Source organism: Octodon degus, unplaced genomic scaffold (assembly GCF_000260255.1).
Source record: "Octodon degus isolate 3935 unplaced genomic scaffold, OctDeg1.0 scaffold00020, whole genome shotgun sequence".
NCBI lineage: Eukaryota > Metazoa > Chordata > Mammalia > Rodentia > Octodontidae > Octodon > Octodon degus.
Window position 1 is genome coordinate 1,841,876 of NW_004524596.1, and position 14,948 is coordinate 1,856,823.

At 41.8% G+C, this 14,948-nt stretch overlaps 1 protein-coding gene across 5 annotated transcripts in view; it reads left to right on the forward strand.

The window, feature by feature from the left end:
- Rasgrp3 (RAS guanyl releasing protein 3) overlaps positions 1 to 14,948 on the forward strand; it is a 120,951-nt gene that overhangs the window by 93,595 nt on the left and 12,408 nt on the right. For 4 of the 5 annotated variants that reach the window (XM_023711239.1, XM_004627607.2, XM_023711241.1 and 1 more), the window contains exons 12-14: positions 2,038 to 2,154; positions 4,449 to 4,564; positions 11,601 to 11,748. In XM_023711239.1, coding sequence (XP_023567007.1) covers positions 2,038 to 2,154; positions 4,449 to 4,564; positions 11,601 to 11,748 — 381 coding nt within the window. The remainder of the gene's footprint in view (positions 1 to 2,037; positions 2,155 to 4,448; positions 4,565 to 11,600; positions 11,749 to 14,948) is intronic. The other variant, XM_023711240.1, reaches the window with a different exon arrangement.

Genomic DNA, 14,948 nt, shown 5'->3' on the forward strand with positions numbered 1-14,948 from the left:
TATATATGGAATATAGCTCAATGAGAAGTTTTACAAAATAAATAAGTGAATAAGTAAATAAATAAGTTACTTAGTATAATCTAATAGGTGAGCTGCCCATTCTGTCAGTATGGTACACCTTGTGAGGTGCACATTAAGGATGGTCACCTTTCTCTTGGAGGCTTTAAATACCTATTTGTGCCCTCTGAATTTATAGCTGGGTTCCAGCAGCACATTGCTTTACAGCGTGGGAACTTGAGTAGACCCTTTTAACACACTGGTTAGATGAAAACATTGATTTAAAAAGCCAAGGGGAGAGAGAGAGAGAGAGAGAGAGAGAGAGAGAGAGAGAGTTGTGTGTTGTGTGTTGTGTGTAACTCAGTGTGTGGGTGAACATATGCAAATGGCAGATCACTTTTCATCTTTCTGGTAGCTCACAGAATATCAGTAACACCCACCTCCCAAGATCATTAGGGGTTTAAATGAGTGCAATTGCTTCTTAATTCTGCTTATAAAAATATCAATTCCCCAACTCATTATCCAATAACTTTCTTGTACAGGTTAGCATGTGTGTACCAGGGAAACTGTGAGCACTGTGTGAGGGGCCTGAGGCAGGGGGAAGAGGGTGCAAACCACTCAGCAGGCTTAGCTGCTCCCCTGATGGCATAGATGACATCAGCTGATTGTGGCATGCATTATTGACACCATCTTCCCCACATCATTAAGTGAAAATGTCTTGCACCATGCACAAACCTGGTGGGAATATGCACAGAAAATAGTATGCCAGGAGGGGCAGAGAGACTGAAGACTCATAAGGCAGTCAGAGGGATTAATTGCCTTGACCAACATGAAGACCACAGGACATGAACTTGCCTACACCCTGGTACCCATTGACTACAAGCACCTGTGGATGCAAACGTCTGTCTGTCTGTCTTTCTTTCTTTTTCCTTCCTTCTTTTTTTCTTTCTTTCTTTTTTGTCTTTTTCTTAATGTATTTGTTTGTTGTAGGGTGTCACCATGCAGCTCAGACTCTAGTGATCCTCCTGCTTTCAGCCTCCCCAGTGCTGGGATTACAGGCACGTGCCACTATGCAGGACTCTGGCTGGCTCAGCCCACACTGGCGGTGGGGCTGGTGTGGCATGTGGTGGCCAGGATCAAACTGCAGTCCCTGTGATTGCCTAAGCTTGCTTAAGCAGGTTCTTTAGTCTGCTGAGCTATCTCGCTGACCCCTGCCAATATATTCCTCATATCAAGTAGTAAAGTGCTAGGTGACTGGGTTCTATATATTTTGTATCATACAAAATCCATGATGGACTATTTGAGAATGATCTAGTTCGTCATATGAAGAGAAGCCAGCATCAGAAGGATTAGTACTACATTGCCTTCCCCAGTATGTGTAATCCAAAACAAAATGAAGATGACCTGAAAGTAGGGAGACTATTATTAGACAAGAGAACATGAATAAGGGGAGGGGAGGGAAGGTAATTAAGCAGGACAGATGGGATCAGAACATGTCATATGCACGTGTAAGAAACAATACAAATCATAAAAAAATGATGTAATATTTGGAGAACTTGGATAGGATATTTAGATGGGCTGGGGGTGCTTTATTTTTCTGCATTTAAAAATGGTGGAACTGCTGAACGTGGTAATCCGAGCATTCTGGGAGACTAAGGAATGAGGGTTACAAGTTCAAACCTTGCCTGAGCAAAACTTTGTTTCAACATTAAAAAAAAAAAAGAGCTGGGGTTGTAGTTCAGGGTGAAGGCCCTTGGTTCAATCCTTAGTCCCACATAGGAAAAAAACAAACAAACAAACAACAACAACAACAACAAACCCTTAGGCTACTGCTAAATGAAATAGGCTATCTGAATATGTATTTAGTTACAGATTAGATTCCATTCACAAAAGATGATTGTTTAATGATGTTTAATGATTGTGTAGTGCTGCATAATGTGTTTGCTGATACTTTTAATATACAAATTGTCTGTCTTTTTGTGCCTAGTCTTAGTTGTGCAAGGCTCAATTGAATTGAAAATTGTGTATATTTTCTTTCAGCAGCCTACCTCTCCTACAACACCCACCAAGCCTGTGGTGCCCCTGGACTGGGCATCTGGGGTGATGCCAAAGCCAGACCCTACAGTCATTAACAAGCACATAAGGAAACTAGTTGAGGTATGTAACTGACAGAGACTACACAGCGCTAGAAAGCTCCTTTCTCTTTCCAGAATGTTCTGTGATTACTCAGAATTCGATTTCATGGGTCAGATGCAGTCTGGCAGGTGGGAAGAATGTCAAAAAGACTCTCCCCATCTTGGTAGTGTTTGCCCACATACTCCAAGCTACTTCCGATTGCTTTCTTTCTTGCCACCATCTTGATATACTGTTGGGGAATTAGACTCATGAAAACCCACACAGGTCACAATGATGTGTCGTGAAAATTAGGTACTTGAGGGCGGGAATATACCCTATGAGTTGGATTGTTTTATTTGCTGTGTATTTTCAGAGTTCAATAACATGGCAGGACAATGTTATTGAAGTCAGAAAAAATCACTTTGTGTAGGATGAGGCTTCGTTAGAGTTTTTCACATAGGAAGAAGAGTTGAAGTATTCATGGGAAGATGAATACATCTCAGGCACTGGAAATTGTGATCCTGAATTTAACCTGTGCTGTATAATAGGATTGAGTCTAGGTGCTTTTCTCTGGAAAAGAATGTTTAAAGAAAAAGAATGTTCTACATCTTGGATAACCCAGGAAGTTGTAAGGCACTGAAAAAAGCTTTTATGCAGGAAAAGAGTTATAGAGGGAGAGCTTTTGCTGAAGGAGGGGGCTGGGAAGGCCCTCAGGTCCACTGGGGCCTTGAGAGGATGTGGCATTAACTGACCCAATTTGCAGCCAGGCAAGGTAAGGCCAGGGCATGTCTGACCATTTGCGTGGAAAGGCTGGCTATTTACATCATCTACTTAATACAAGTGGACCTTGTGTCTCATAGCCTCGAAAATCAGTAATTAGTTTAGTATTTTCTAATCTGAGTCTTTGTTTTTTTTTAAAAGTTTCATGTGCATTTCTATACTTAACGAGAGAGTTGGGCACCTTTGAAATTGGCCATCTGCCCTTTTATTTTGGTGATTGCCTGTTTTACTTTTGTGTCTTTGCTCTGTTATGTTGCAAATAATTTGGTGCCATTTTTCTTCAAAGGTGTTGACTGAGCTTTTTTTCATATATTTTGTAATTTATTATAACAAAATATGTCTTCATATATTTTGTATTTTATTATTAAATAACCTTATGTCTTCTGACTTTATTTTATTTGTTTATTTATTGTCGTTTTAGGGAGGGATCTACAGGGTGTTCAGGGCCTCACTACTAGCTTAGGCTCGTAGTGATCCACCTGTTTATAGCCTCCCAAGAGCTGGGATTACAGGCGCATGCCACCACACCCAGTCTTAATAGCCCTCTCAGAGCACTATGAGGGCAGGGTCAGCATGGCAGGCCTAGGGATCGAACCTCTGGCCCCTGTGCCTGCTTGCAGGCACTTAAATCTGCTGAGCTATTTGGCTGGCCCTATGTCTTCTGGCTTTAATATCATTCTAAGACAAACCTTTCTCACTCAAAGATGTTGAAACAGAAAAAAAGATTTTAATCTCTTTCCTCTCTTATTTTTATAGCTTTATTATTTTGCCTATTAAAATATTTAATGCATATAGAATTCAGTTTGAGAACAGTTTATCTTATGAGGTTATTAGTGATTTAATTTAACAGCAGTTATTGGATAATTGATAATTTCCCTGTGAATAAGTTGTACTGTGTTGTTTTGATAATTATAGCTTTGTAGAATGGTTCATTTTTGAAAGGGTGTGTTCTTTCTCAATTATATCTCATTTTAAACAATCTTAGCATATTAACAAACTCATTTCTATTTGAACTTTAGATATATCATGTTTAGTTAAAACAAATTCCTTCTTTCAAAATAGGTAGGTAGGTAGATAGACGGATAGATGTAGATAGGTAGATAAAAATTTAAAACATTTTCACTGGATTTTGATTAGAATTGCCCAACGCACATACCCATCAACTGAGGAATGGATAAAAATGATGTGGTATTTTTATACAGTGGAGCTTATTGAACATATGCTTCCAATATCTGAGATAATTTAACATTGAAGTTTGGCTTTCCGTCATCATAGTATTAATTCCCCAAGTGTGGATCCTACCCAACCTTGAGGTCTCAGTTTAGACTTTGTTTTTTCTGAGAATCTTTCTTAATCTGCAGTCCCTCCTTCATGGTGCTATATTTTTACTCTCTACACTCACTTATCCTTGTTCTATACAAAGGCTTCTGGAGTTAGTCATAAATTCTAAGCTCCTTGAAAGAAACGATAATACGCTATCATACTTTCAATGATCCCAAGCTCAGAGCCTGCCTCACAAATCATCATTTAATAAATTTGTGTCTTTTTATTTGCAGTCTGTGTTTAGAAACTACGATCATGACCACGATGGGTACATCTCTCAAGAGGACTTTGAAAGTATAGCTGCCAATTTTCCCTTCCTGGATTCCTTCTGTGTGCTAGACAAAGATCAGTAAGTTTTCATTTTGTTATATTTTATTAACACTGTTTTAAAGCAAAATATCATCAGAGCAAAAACTTACCTTTCATTTACATCTTGACGGCCTCAGTCTTAGTGCTGTGATGAGGCAACTCTGACCTCTCACTGATTTTTTTCTTGGTGTCTTTGAATGAGACCGCTTGGGTGGAGCCGTGGGGAGACCACACTAGCAGTGTTAAAAACGAGAGAATCCACTTGCAAATTAGCCCAGCTGTCCATTTTTCCCATTATTTCTACTGCTTAGCTATGAACTACATCATTAAAAAAGGATTGGAGGAGGAATATAATGAGATCCAGTTCTGACAAAGTCCTGTTCATCAGTGTACCCTAAAAGTCACTGAACTGGAGAAAAGCAACCCTTCTCCGATGCTGGTGGAAATGCAGACTGGCACTGCTACTGGGCAGATCAGTGTGGAGACTCTTCAACAGATTAGGAGGGGAGGCTCCATTTGACCTAGATGTTTTCCTCCTTGGTATTTTTTAGAAAATGAAAACATCATACCACAGCGATATATATGCACCCATGTTTATAGCAGCACAATTTGTCATAGCTAAATTTGGAAACAACCCAAATGCCCATCAACTGAGAAATGGATAAAAAAGATGTGGCATTTTTTATATGAGGGTGTATTATTCAGCTATAAAGAAAGGTAAACTTGAGGCTTTTACAGGTAAATGGATGCAGCTAGAGACCATGCTCATAGATGAATTAAATCTCAGACCAGCTTGTGTGAACATGGTATTGTCTCACTAATGTAAGAACCTGAAAGAAAGGTACAATAGATGTTGTGAAAGGGAAATAAGCTGCTAAAAAAAAAAAAAAGAACAACTGGGATGGGGGAAAAGAGAAAAGAAATAAAAGAGGAAGGAGAATACACACACACACACACATACACACACACGAGAGCTAAGATAATAATACTACTAATTTCTATTGGTTTCTTGAAAGGAACAGGTTGGTTCTTTATATTTTTTTGTATTTTAGGGAAGGGTTTACAGGGTGTGCAGGGTCTCACTACTAGACCGGACTCGTAGTGATCCGCCTGCTTACAGCCTCCCAAGAGCTGGGATTACAGGCACGCTCCACCACGCCCAGTCTCGATTGCCGTCTCAGTGAGCCCCAGGGGTGGCACCAGCACGGCAGGCCAGGGGATCGAACCTCTGGCCCCTGCTCCTGCTTGCAGCCACTTTAATCCGCTGAGCTATCTGGCCAACCCTCTGAAAGGAACAGTAAATGCTTCATTGTTTCATCGATTTTTCATGCCTATATCTGGTAATCTGAGCAACTACTTTGAAGGTAATAACGTGCACTATAACAACCGTTGTTGATTTCCTATCATCTCATTTTGAAAATCTGAATTGTTTTTGTTTTTTTATTCTCTTTTTAAAAAACTCATTGAAAAATATTTTTATTGTGCTTATTTTTATTTTAGATTATTTATGATCTTCATAAAAGCAGATGATGGCTGTAGATATCCAAGAAGGTTCTATACTTTATTTAAATTGATCAGTTTGCCTTAATATACAAGTAAGATTTTTTTCTTGACCTTCAAATGAGTCTTGAAAATTTTAATAGCTTTAAAAGCTAAAACTCAATTCACTTAGAAAAATGGTCATTTAAAAGAAATAATTGCTGAGAAAGCCTGACATTAACAACTGAATTAAATTTTAATTATGTGAGATTAATTCCTAAATGAAAAGATCATTTGTAATGAAATGCTGAATTTTATGCTAATGAAATATTCAAATTAAGTCACATTAGAAACCTCTAATATTTTCATTGACGTGAGCATTTAAAAATAAAATCTGTAAGTCATTCAGCATGCCAAGTAAAGCTTTGATACATGAACAAAACTGCTCAAGATCTTTTTTTTTTTTTGAACGTATTTAGTACAGGATCTACAGGGCTTCACTACGTAGATGGGACTCATAGTGATTCTCCTGTTTCCAGCCTCCCAAGAACTGGGATTACAGGCGTGTGCCACTATGCCCAGTCTCAATCACCCTCTCAGCGTGCCCAGGGGTTGGGCCGGCACGGCATGACGGGATTCCAACTGGACACTGTGCTCTGCCTAAGCGGGTGCTTTAGTCCACTGAGCTATCTGGCCGGCCCTCAAAACTATTCAAAATCTTAAATTTGTATTCATTATGCACTATAAGCAAAGAATATTTTAAAATTAAATTGTATGGGTAGAAACAAATTCCTTTTACAAAGTAAAATTGAAGTTACCTGCTAACTACCCACTTCTTTCTTTAGTCTATTAGAATAGGTGGTATGTAAGCAGGCCATTTAAAATCACTTTCCCAGTTTCCTTTGTTTTCTCTGCTGGTTCTGTAGACGGTATATTCTCTAAGGTGCTGTTTTCCTCTCAGAAAGGCATTGACCGTCAGGCGGGAAACACCTGCTGCAACCTCATAAGTGCGGGCGTTTTCGTCACATGAATTCCTCTGGCTTTTCATAAGCCACAATGCGTTGTGCTCTCCCAGAGGCTGATGGGCTAACTCATTTCACAAACTTGTTTGTCTTTTGTTTGTATTTCTCAAAGAACTCTCTCTCTTTATCCCCTATTTGCTTTTGAAAGATATGCTTTTCCTCAAAATGCTCATGAGGGGATTTGACTGACCTTGTCAGATACAAAAGTTACATTCTTGGTATATAGGTCTTGCTTTGTCTTGGTCTTAACCATCCAGCAGAAAAGTATAAACACGAGGTATAAAAAGTAAAGCCATATTAATATGCTGAACTGTAAAAGGCTCAAAACAACAACTTCTGACATTGCCAGTCCTATGGATAACCCACTGCTGTTATGGGCTACGGGACTATATTGGATTATTTTGCTGAATTCACACATCTACAATATTTGAATGACAATGGAATACCCATTTCTGACAAAACTAAACAGAAAAGGGGGATGTAAATGAAGGATCATTTTGTAGTGAAAAAAATATCTATCTGTATATACAAAATAGGATAGCTATACAGCTACTTTTTCTTAGTTCAATGAGAAGAAAGACGTACTAATAGTGTTTAGACAAGATATCATGTCTGCATCTTGTACTCTGAATAACTACTATGAAGACAACAATATACAATGTATTAATTATTGTAACTGTCTTACTCACCTGTTTTGAAACTGTCTCATTGCTATTTCTTTCTCAATAAAATTAATAAAAACAAATACTCTTAGGTGACTATTGCCCTAGGGCAGTGATGGCGAAACTTTTCCAGACCCAGTGCCCAAACTGCAATCCAAACCTTCTTATCTTTCACTGAGTGCCAACAGTGCAATTAAAACCAGTGCCATTAAATCAATTAAAGGTTTTAGTTTAGAAAGAACAAGCTGCTGAAGCGACTTGGCTGGGGTGACAATGGAGAGGACCCTCTGCTTGGGGCTGCCCCACAAGCCCCATAGGTTCACCATCACTGCCTCAGGGGAGAGTTAACTTCTTTTTTCCAGATTCGGAGATTACCCTTTTTCCTTGAGCTACATCTCCAACACTTTTTCTTTTTTTTTAATTTTGAAACAGGGCTTACTAAACAGCCCAATCAGGGCTTAAACTTGGAATCCTCTCGCCTCAACCTTCTAAGTAGCAGGGATTACAGGCATGGCCCACTGGGTACAGCGAGTATTTACTTTTGATCTAGCTCCCGTGAAAGACACCATGGAGACAAGTCATTGGTTTTAGCCATTTTGGGAGGCTTCAGTGACCAAATACAATGCCTCCATTCACTCACTGAGTGGCCCTTTCAGAGCTGGAAGCCTCAAGTTGGTCCAATTTTGGTCATCAGAGTGCAACCAGGGTGGATGTGAGCAGAAGCACAAAGGGTGCTGTGAGTCATGGCTGGGCCCACTGAACATGGTGGCGTATGCTGGTAACCCCAGAACTGCAGGAGACTGAGGCAAGAGGACCCAAATTCAAGCCCAGCTAGGGCAACTTAATAAGCAAGACCCTATTTCAAAGAATAAGAGAGACTGCACATACAGCTCCACATGAAGGCTCGAGGTTCCACCCCTGGTACCATAACAAATATACAAGATACCCAGGGCCGGCACAGCTCTGGCTATACTGATGGAAGTTGTCCTCACCATTTTGAGAACCACAGCCCACTGCTAACATAAACATTCCCACCATGGAGTGGGAAAGGAGAAACCATTTTTTTGCAAAGGGGTGTGGATAGTTTCAAGTGTGTTTCACAAGATACTACCAGCTTCTACAGCAGATAAACGTTAAGCTTTCATAGTGCCACACATTAAGGTTTTGTTTCTCACTCATGTGAGCCTGGAATTCTGGAGGCTATCCATCCACATTCTCTGGTAACCCATGGACTGGTCTCCTCCCGTTTTGTGGCTTTGCTGATCTCTAGATTCCTGGAGGCTTCCTCATTTATGTGGCAGATGAGAGGAGGTGGAGAAGCATGGTGGTTTCTTAAACTCTTTGGTCTTGAAGTATCATGTATCATATCTGTTCAGTTAGTTTAATGATTAGTAATCACAGGCCCCCCACCTAGACCAAAGAAGGCTGGAAACTGTAGCTCCTAACTAGGCAGCTGCTTGCTAGTAACTATGTTAGTTGACTTTCCATTGCCATGACAAAATGCCTGACACAAATAAATCTAAAGGAGGTGAGATTTAGTTTGGATTATGGTTTAGAGGTGTCAGTTCATGGTTTGTGGCTTCCATTGCCTTTACCCTGTGGCAAGACAGAAATATAGTAGAAGGGTGGCTGCTCACTCCATGGTAGGCAGGAAACAGAGTACAAGAGCCAGGTCAGTACCTACACACAGTCCCCAAGATCCTGCCCCTAACAGGCCTCACCTCCTGTTTGTATCTATTGATTCTCAATAACCCAATCAAATTATGAGCTCATTCATGGATTAGTCCACTCAAGCCTTCATGATCTAGTCACTTCCGAAAAGGCCCTCTAAAGCCTTCAATACAACGGGCCTTTTGTGGGGACATTTTAAATACCAACTATGTAGTAATAGATCTCCATGATGGAAGATGATGCCCATGTTAATTAACAGGCATTGCTCTTCCTTTATCTATTAAGCCATGGAAGGGACCAGAGTTGCTGCCTGAGATTGTGCTCCTGAGGCCCTATTTACTTTGTATTCTAGTAAGTGCAGTCGCTGGGTTGTGCAACATCAGTGATGACATCTGTGTTTACATCTATCTCCATGTCTCTATTCCTGGTCCATATACCCTTTTTCACCTTTAATGTGCTTTCAACAAGAAACCAGGCTCCCTTTGTGTGCTTGTGATTTCATTTGGGGATATCAGTAAAATTTGCTTTTCTTTTAAAAATTCTTTTATTTATTGATTTGGTACAGGGTCTCACTATGCAGCTCGAACTCGTAGTAATCCTCTTGTCTCAGCCTCCCCAGAACTGGGATTATAAGTGTGAGCCACCATACCCAGTATTGGTGGCCAGCCACAGCATGGGGCTGGCACAGCATGTGGTACTGGGGATCGAATCCAGGTCCTTGTGCTTGCCAGGCAGGAGCTTAGATCACTGAGCTATTTTCTCCACCCCAAACTTGCTTTTCTTAAAATCAGCTGGCCATGGTAGCACATGCCTATCATCCTATAATACTTGGGAGACTGAGGCAGGAAGATCACTGAGAGTTTGAGGCCAACCTAGGCTATGGTAAGTTCAAGGCAATCTTTGAACTTCACAGCAAAATCCTGTCTCATAAGAAAAAATAAGAAAAGATGGGCAAGACACTAAGTGACTCTTCAATTGTTCTACATTTTATCAAGAAAGTGTGGCTGATAAATAAAATCAATAAATTGTACTAGGCATTCCTTAAGTTGTTTTGTATATGAGACAAGAAAGGGATCTTAAAATAAGTCTGGAATAAGCTTGCAGGGACTTCACTTCTGCAGAGAGAGTCTGAAAGCAGTAAATGGGTTCTGTACAAGTGCCACAGAAAGGGGACCTGTTTGAAGAAGTAAACCAGGACAGCCTGGAATTACAGGGTCTGCAGAGGAGGGGGAGCAAAGGGAAACACGTCCCCACATGGCACGCTGCCAGGGGTTAGCAAGCTCAGGCAGCGAGGAGAGGCCACTGCCGATGTCCTTGGGGACAGGTCCCATAGAACATAGGCTCAGCATCTTCACTGTTCAAAGAGTGATGGGTTGCCTTAGTTACTTTTGCATCACAGATGCGGAACCTGATGTCCACCACTTGAGGAAAGGCTCATTTTGGCTTACAGTTTGTAGAGGTCTTAGTTCATCGTCAGCCAGCTCCAAGGCAGAGCAGCAGAGCAGACGATAAGCTGTGCACTGCCTGGCTGTGAGAAGAATCACAGGGAATCAAGGGGGAGGGAGAGAGACCTCTTGAGACCACGCCCCCAGAGATCCACCTCTTCCTATCAGACTTTTCCTCCCAGCATCACTTTAGCTGTAAACTCTGCAGTGGACCAATCCGCTGTCGAGTATCACACCCTTGTGACCCTGTCATCTCCAAAAAGCTAAACCTATGAGCAAATGAGGCTTTGGTGGGACATCTAGATAGCAACCACAACACGGATGGAGCAGTGAGACCTTGATGAGAAGCTCTGCCAGCAAGCAGCCCGTGTGGCATGAGGCTGAACTGATGTGAGAACTGTGGGCCCAGTTAATGCGGTCTCCCACCTCCCGCCACAGCCCCATTCTTGCAACCCTATTGCTAGACAAGGGCTAGAAAGAGGTCCTCCTGGAAGCTACTGCTGCGGAAGGAAGGAAGGAGACTGCTGAACTGCAGTACACAGGCCACATGTATGCACATATGTGCATGGTCCCATGCATGCGTGTGCATACACACACACATACACTCACACTGACGTGTGTGCACATAATTTTCTACATATTGAATAAGCTGTCCCCTTGTTTCAGATGTAACAGGCAAGTGAATGTTGCTCATCTGCTTTTGGCTGCAGAGCTTTGGAAGGTGGGTGATTAAGTTGTGGCGACCACTTAACAACGTGGCATCCTAGGATCATCCCTTTTTTTTGTTCTCCTAACAGGGATGGCTTGATCAGTAAAGATGAAATGATGGCCTACTTCCTGAGAGCTAAATCCCAGCTGCACTGTAAAATGGGACCAGGATTTGTGCACAACTTTCAGGAGATGACCTATCTCAAGCCAACCTTCTGTGAGCACTGTGCTGGATTTGTAAGTCTGTTTTCTACTGTTTTCTCTTGTGTGTGGTTATTTTTGCAGCATTCTGGAAAAGTAGTAAAATGACACACTAAATAGAAGCCATGGGCTGCTTTGGATCAGGGGTAAATACGATGGTTGCGTGAAATAAGAAGGACTGGTATGGATTAGAGGGTTGGGGAAGCCTGTTAGCGTGCGAGAGCAGTTTGTCTGCTCACTGCTGCTAAGAGAAAGGCATCAGTCAGCCCAAGGGCCCTGGTTCACCTCCAGTATTTGGAGGTGGAGCAGCATTTATCTTAGCCAGTTCCTGCCGGCACTCACGTGTATGGCATCGATGAGGAGAAATCCATTATGACCTGGCTAAGAATGCCCAATGCAAAAAGAAAGACATCTTGTGGAGAGAAGATATAATAATAAATAACGTGTACTTAGTACATAACAGTAACACAGGACTTCAGCAGACGTTGATATAACGAAGCCTCACAGTCAACCATACTTTCCCCATCTTGTCTGTAAAGCTAGAGAGGCACAAGAGGCTAATGAGGTCTCCAGGACTGCGCAGTTCTTAATTACTAGAGCTGAAGTTTAAACATGTATTCTGGTTCTGACTCCTACACTCAGCCCACCCTAGTGAGTATTGCGCATTCATGCTTGTGCATGTACACACACACACACACACACACACACACACACACACCATGGTTAACAATTCTTTGGGAAGTGGGGTCAGCTTTTGGCCCCAGAATTACACAGAGATTCTTGGGATCTGACTGTTTTCTAATTGATGCTCAATTTAAAGAAAGTGGTACAAGTGTTATTTCAATTGAAGGCAGCCCAGCACAAAGCAAGTAGGATGACTGCTCCTTTCTCAGTGTCAGAGCTCACTTATGTCAGCTTTACTGAGCAGTCATGTTCCACTGAATGTCCTGCTGGTATTTTGTGCTATCATCGTGTTCCTTTTTTCCATCCCATACTTGAAGCTTTGGAGCTGGACATGGTGGCACATGCCTGTCATCCCAGCACTTGGGAGGCTGAGGAGGGAAGATCTTCACAAGTTTGAAGCCAGCCTGGGGTACAGAGTGGGATCCTGTCTAAAAAAAAATGTAGGCATTGGGAAACCCAAAGGTGGAGTTTGTGTGCAAGTACTCGTACCTCTGAGAGGGATAAGTGAGAAGTAGATGTTTCAGCAAAGATCACCCCAGGGGTCACAGCAGCTCTTGTGGTCAGGGGCATGGCCAGCCTCCCAGCTCTTCCTGCCCACCCTATGGAAGGGAACATTTCCTCTTCTCTTAGCGTCTTCACTGGGAGCACATTATGGACCACTTTACTGTAAAGTGAATGTACCTCCTTTTTCACAGATCTCTAGTTTTCTATTCTGATGGGAAGTTTTGGAAAGACCTAGACCAAAAATGCCGAAGTGGGATGGGGCCATGTGTGACAGCCTTCTGCAACCCACCAAGCAAAAGTTCAGGCTATTAGGCTTGGCATGGCTCAGCCAAGTCATGCATCCTTTGGTGGAGTATGAGAGTCAGATGGCTCCTGGCAGCTCTCAAGGCCTTACCTAGACCTTCCTGTCCAGACTCTCCCTCCTGTCTCTTCCTCTCATCTTATTGGAGTAGTTACCTTTGGTCTTCATTCATATACATTAACAAGTGCATTGGTTTTCACAAACAAATAATACTAAATATAACTCTAAAGATGTGTCACCAAAAGGAATTGTGGAAGAATACAAGATACCATTTTTCCAGGACCTGAACCATCTGCTTTGGAAATAAGTTCCATTACAAGGGGAAGAAAGACCAACAGAAACCTCTTGCTCTGCAGTACACTTATTTCAGAATTAGAATTCCAGAACTGAAAAAGCATTGGTAGTTTCTAGTCTCAGATATTTTGTAGATGAAGATCTGAGATCTAGAGAAGTGAAGTGACTTTCTGCGGTCACATGGATTATTAGCAGGAAGACCAGGAGCAGGAACCATAGCTGTTTCTCCTGACCCTCTGTCCACTGCTCCTCACACCACGAAGAACTACTCTACACAGTACAGCAACCCATGTTCTCAAGTCCGAGGCTGTGGAAAATCCTCCTGCATGCCCATCTACATGAAGTCACCTTCTTCTACCCTTCGCTGGCATTCTCCCCTGAGTTTCCTGGTTAGTGTTTCTCCTGGTTATTCAGTGAGCATTAGCAGACCATGGCCTGCCCTGCTTTGCTGACTGGACTCTTCAGCAGTGGCTGCAGCTGTGCTGTGAGGGTCTATATCTGAATGTTGGGAAGCCTTCTCCCATCATGGCCTTTCTGGTTCTACTCATGGCTTTGTTCATGTCAAACACCCAGGAGCAATGTTTTCCCATGTTTTCTTGAAGTCACATAGTCTTCTGTGCCTACCTGGTAGCTATGAGACCTCACCAAGAGACTTCACCTCTGTATAGGTCAGAGTTCTTATCTGAAAATGAGGACAATATTAATCCTCTATGGATATCATGAACATTGAGTGGGTTAATACGAGCAAAGAGCTTAAAACTGCCTTTCACATAGCAAGAGTTCAATACCTAGCCTAATAATTTTTATCCTACAGTGTTCCAGGCTGTGGGACCTTGGAAAATTATTTAATTCCTTGGCTCATCAATTCACCTTTTGCACAGGAGAAGCCAGCCATTTTATCTTAAAACTTCTTTTATCTCATGGCGAGATGTGATTGCCCTGGTTCTCCATCACCCTCTCCTGTCCTTGTCTCTCTTCTGTCTTCTCCCTCTTTCTGAGCCTTGCTACCATTTAGTTGCCCAGTAATCCTTTCTGTCTCCAAGGTGGTATGATGTTACCCTGATTCAGGAGGTATTTGCATCTTAATAATATATCCTGAAGGACAAAATAGCTTTTACAATCTTTATTTTATTTTAGATATTTCATCATTTCATTTCATTTGTGGTATTGGGGAATGAACCTGGGGTCTCTGCCCTGAGCTACTTCCCCAGCCTTTGTTTCTTTGTTTGTTTAGTGACAGGGTCTTGCTGAGTCATTAAATTGCCAGGCTAGTCTTCTAGTCTTGGAGTCTTGGACTTGTGATCCTCTTGCCTCAGCCTTCCAGATTGCTGGGATTACAGGCATGCTTCACCATACCCAACTGTCTCCTAATTTTATTTTCTAAAATCTTTTAAAGTTGTTATATATGTTTGTGAACACATATGAATATATTGATCTTGAGGAATTGGAGATA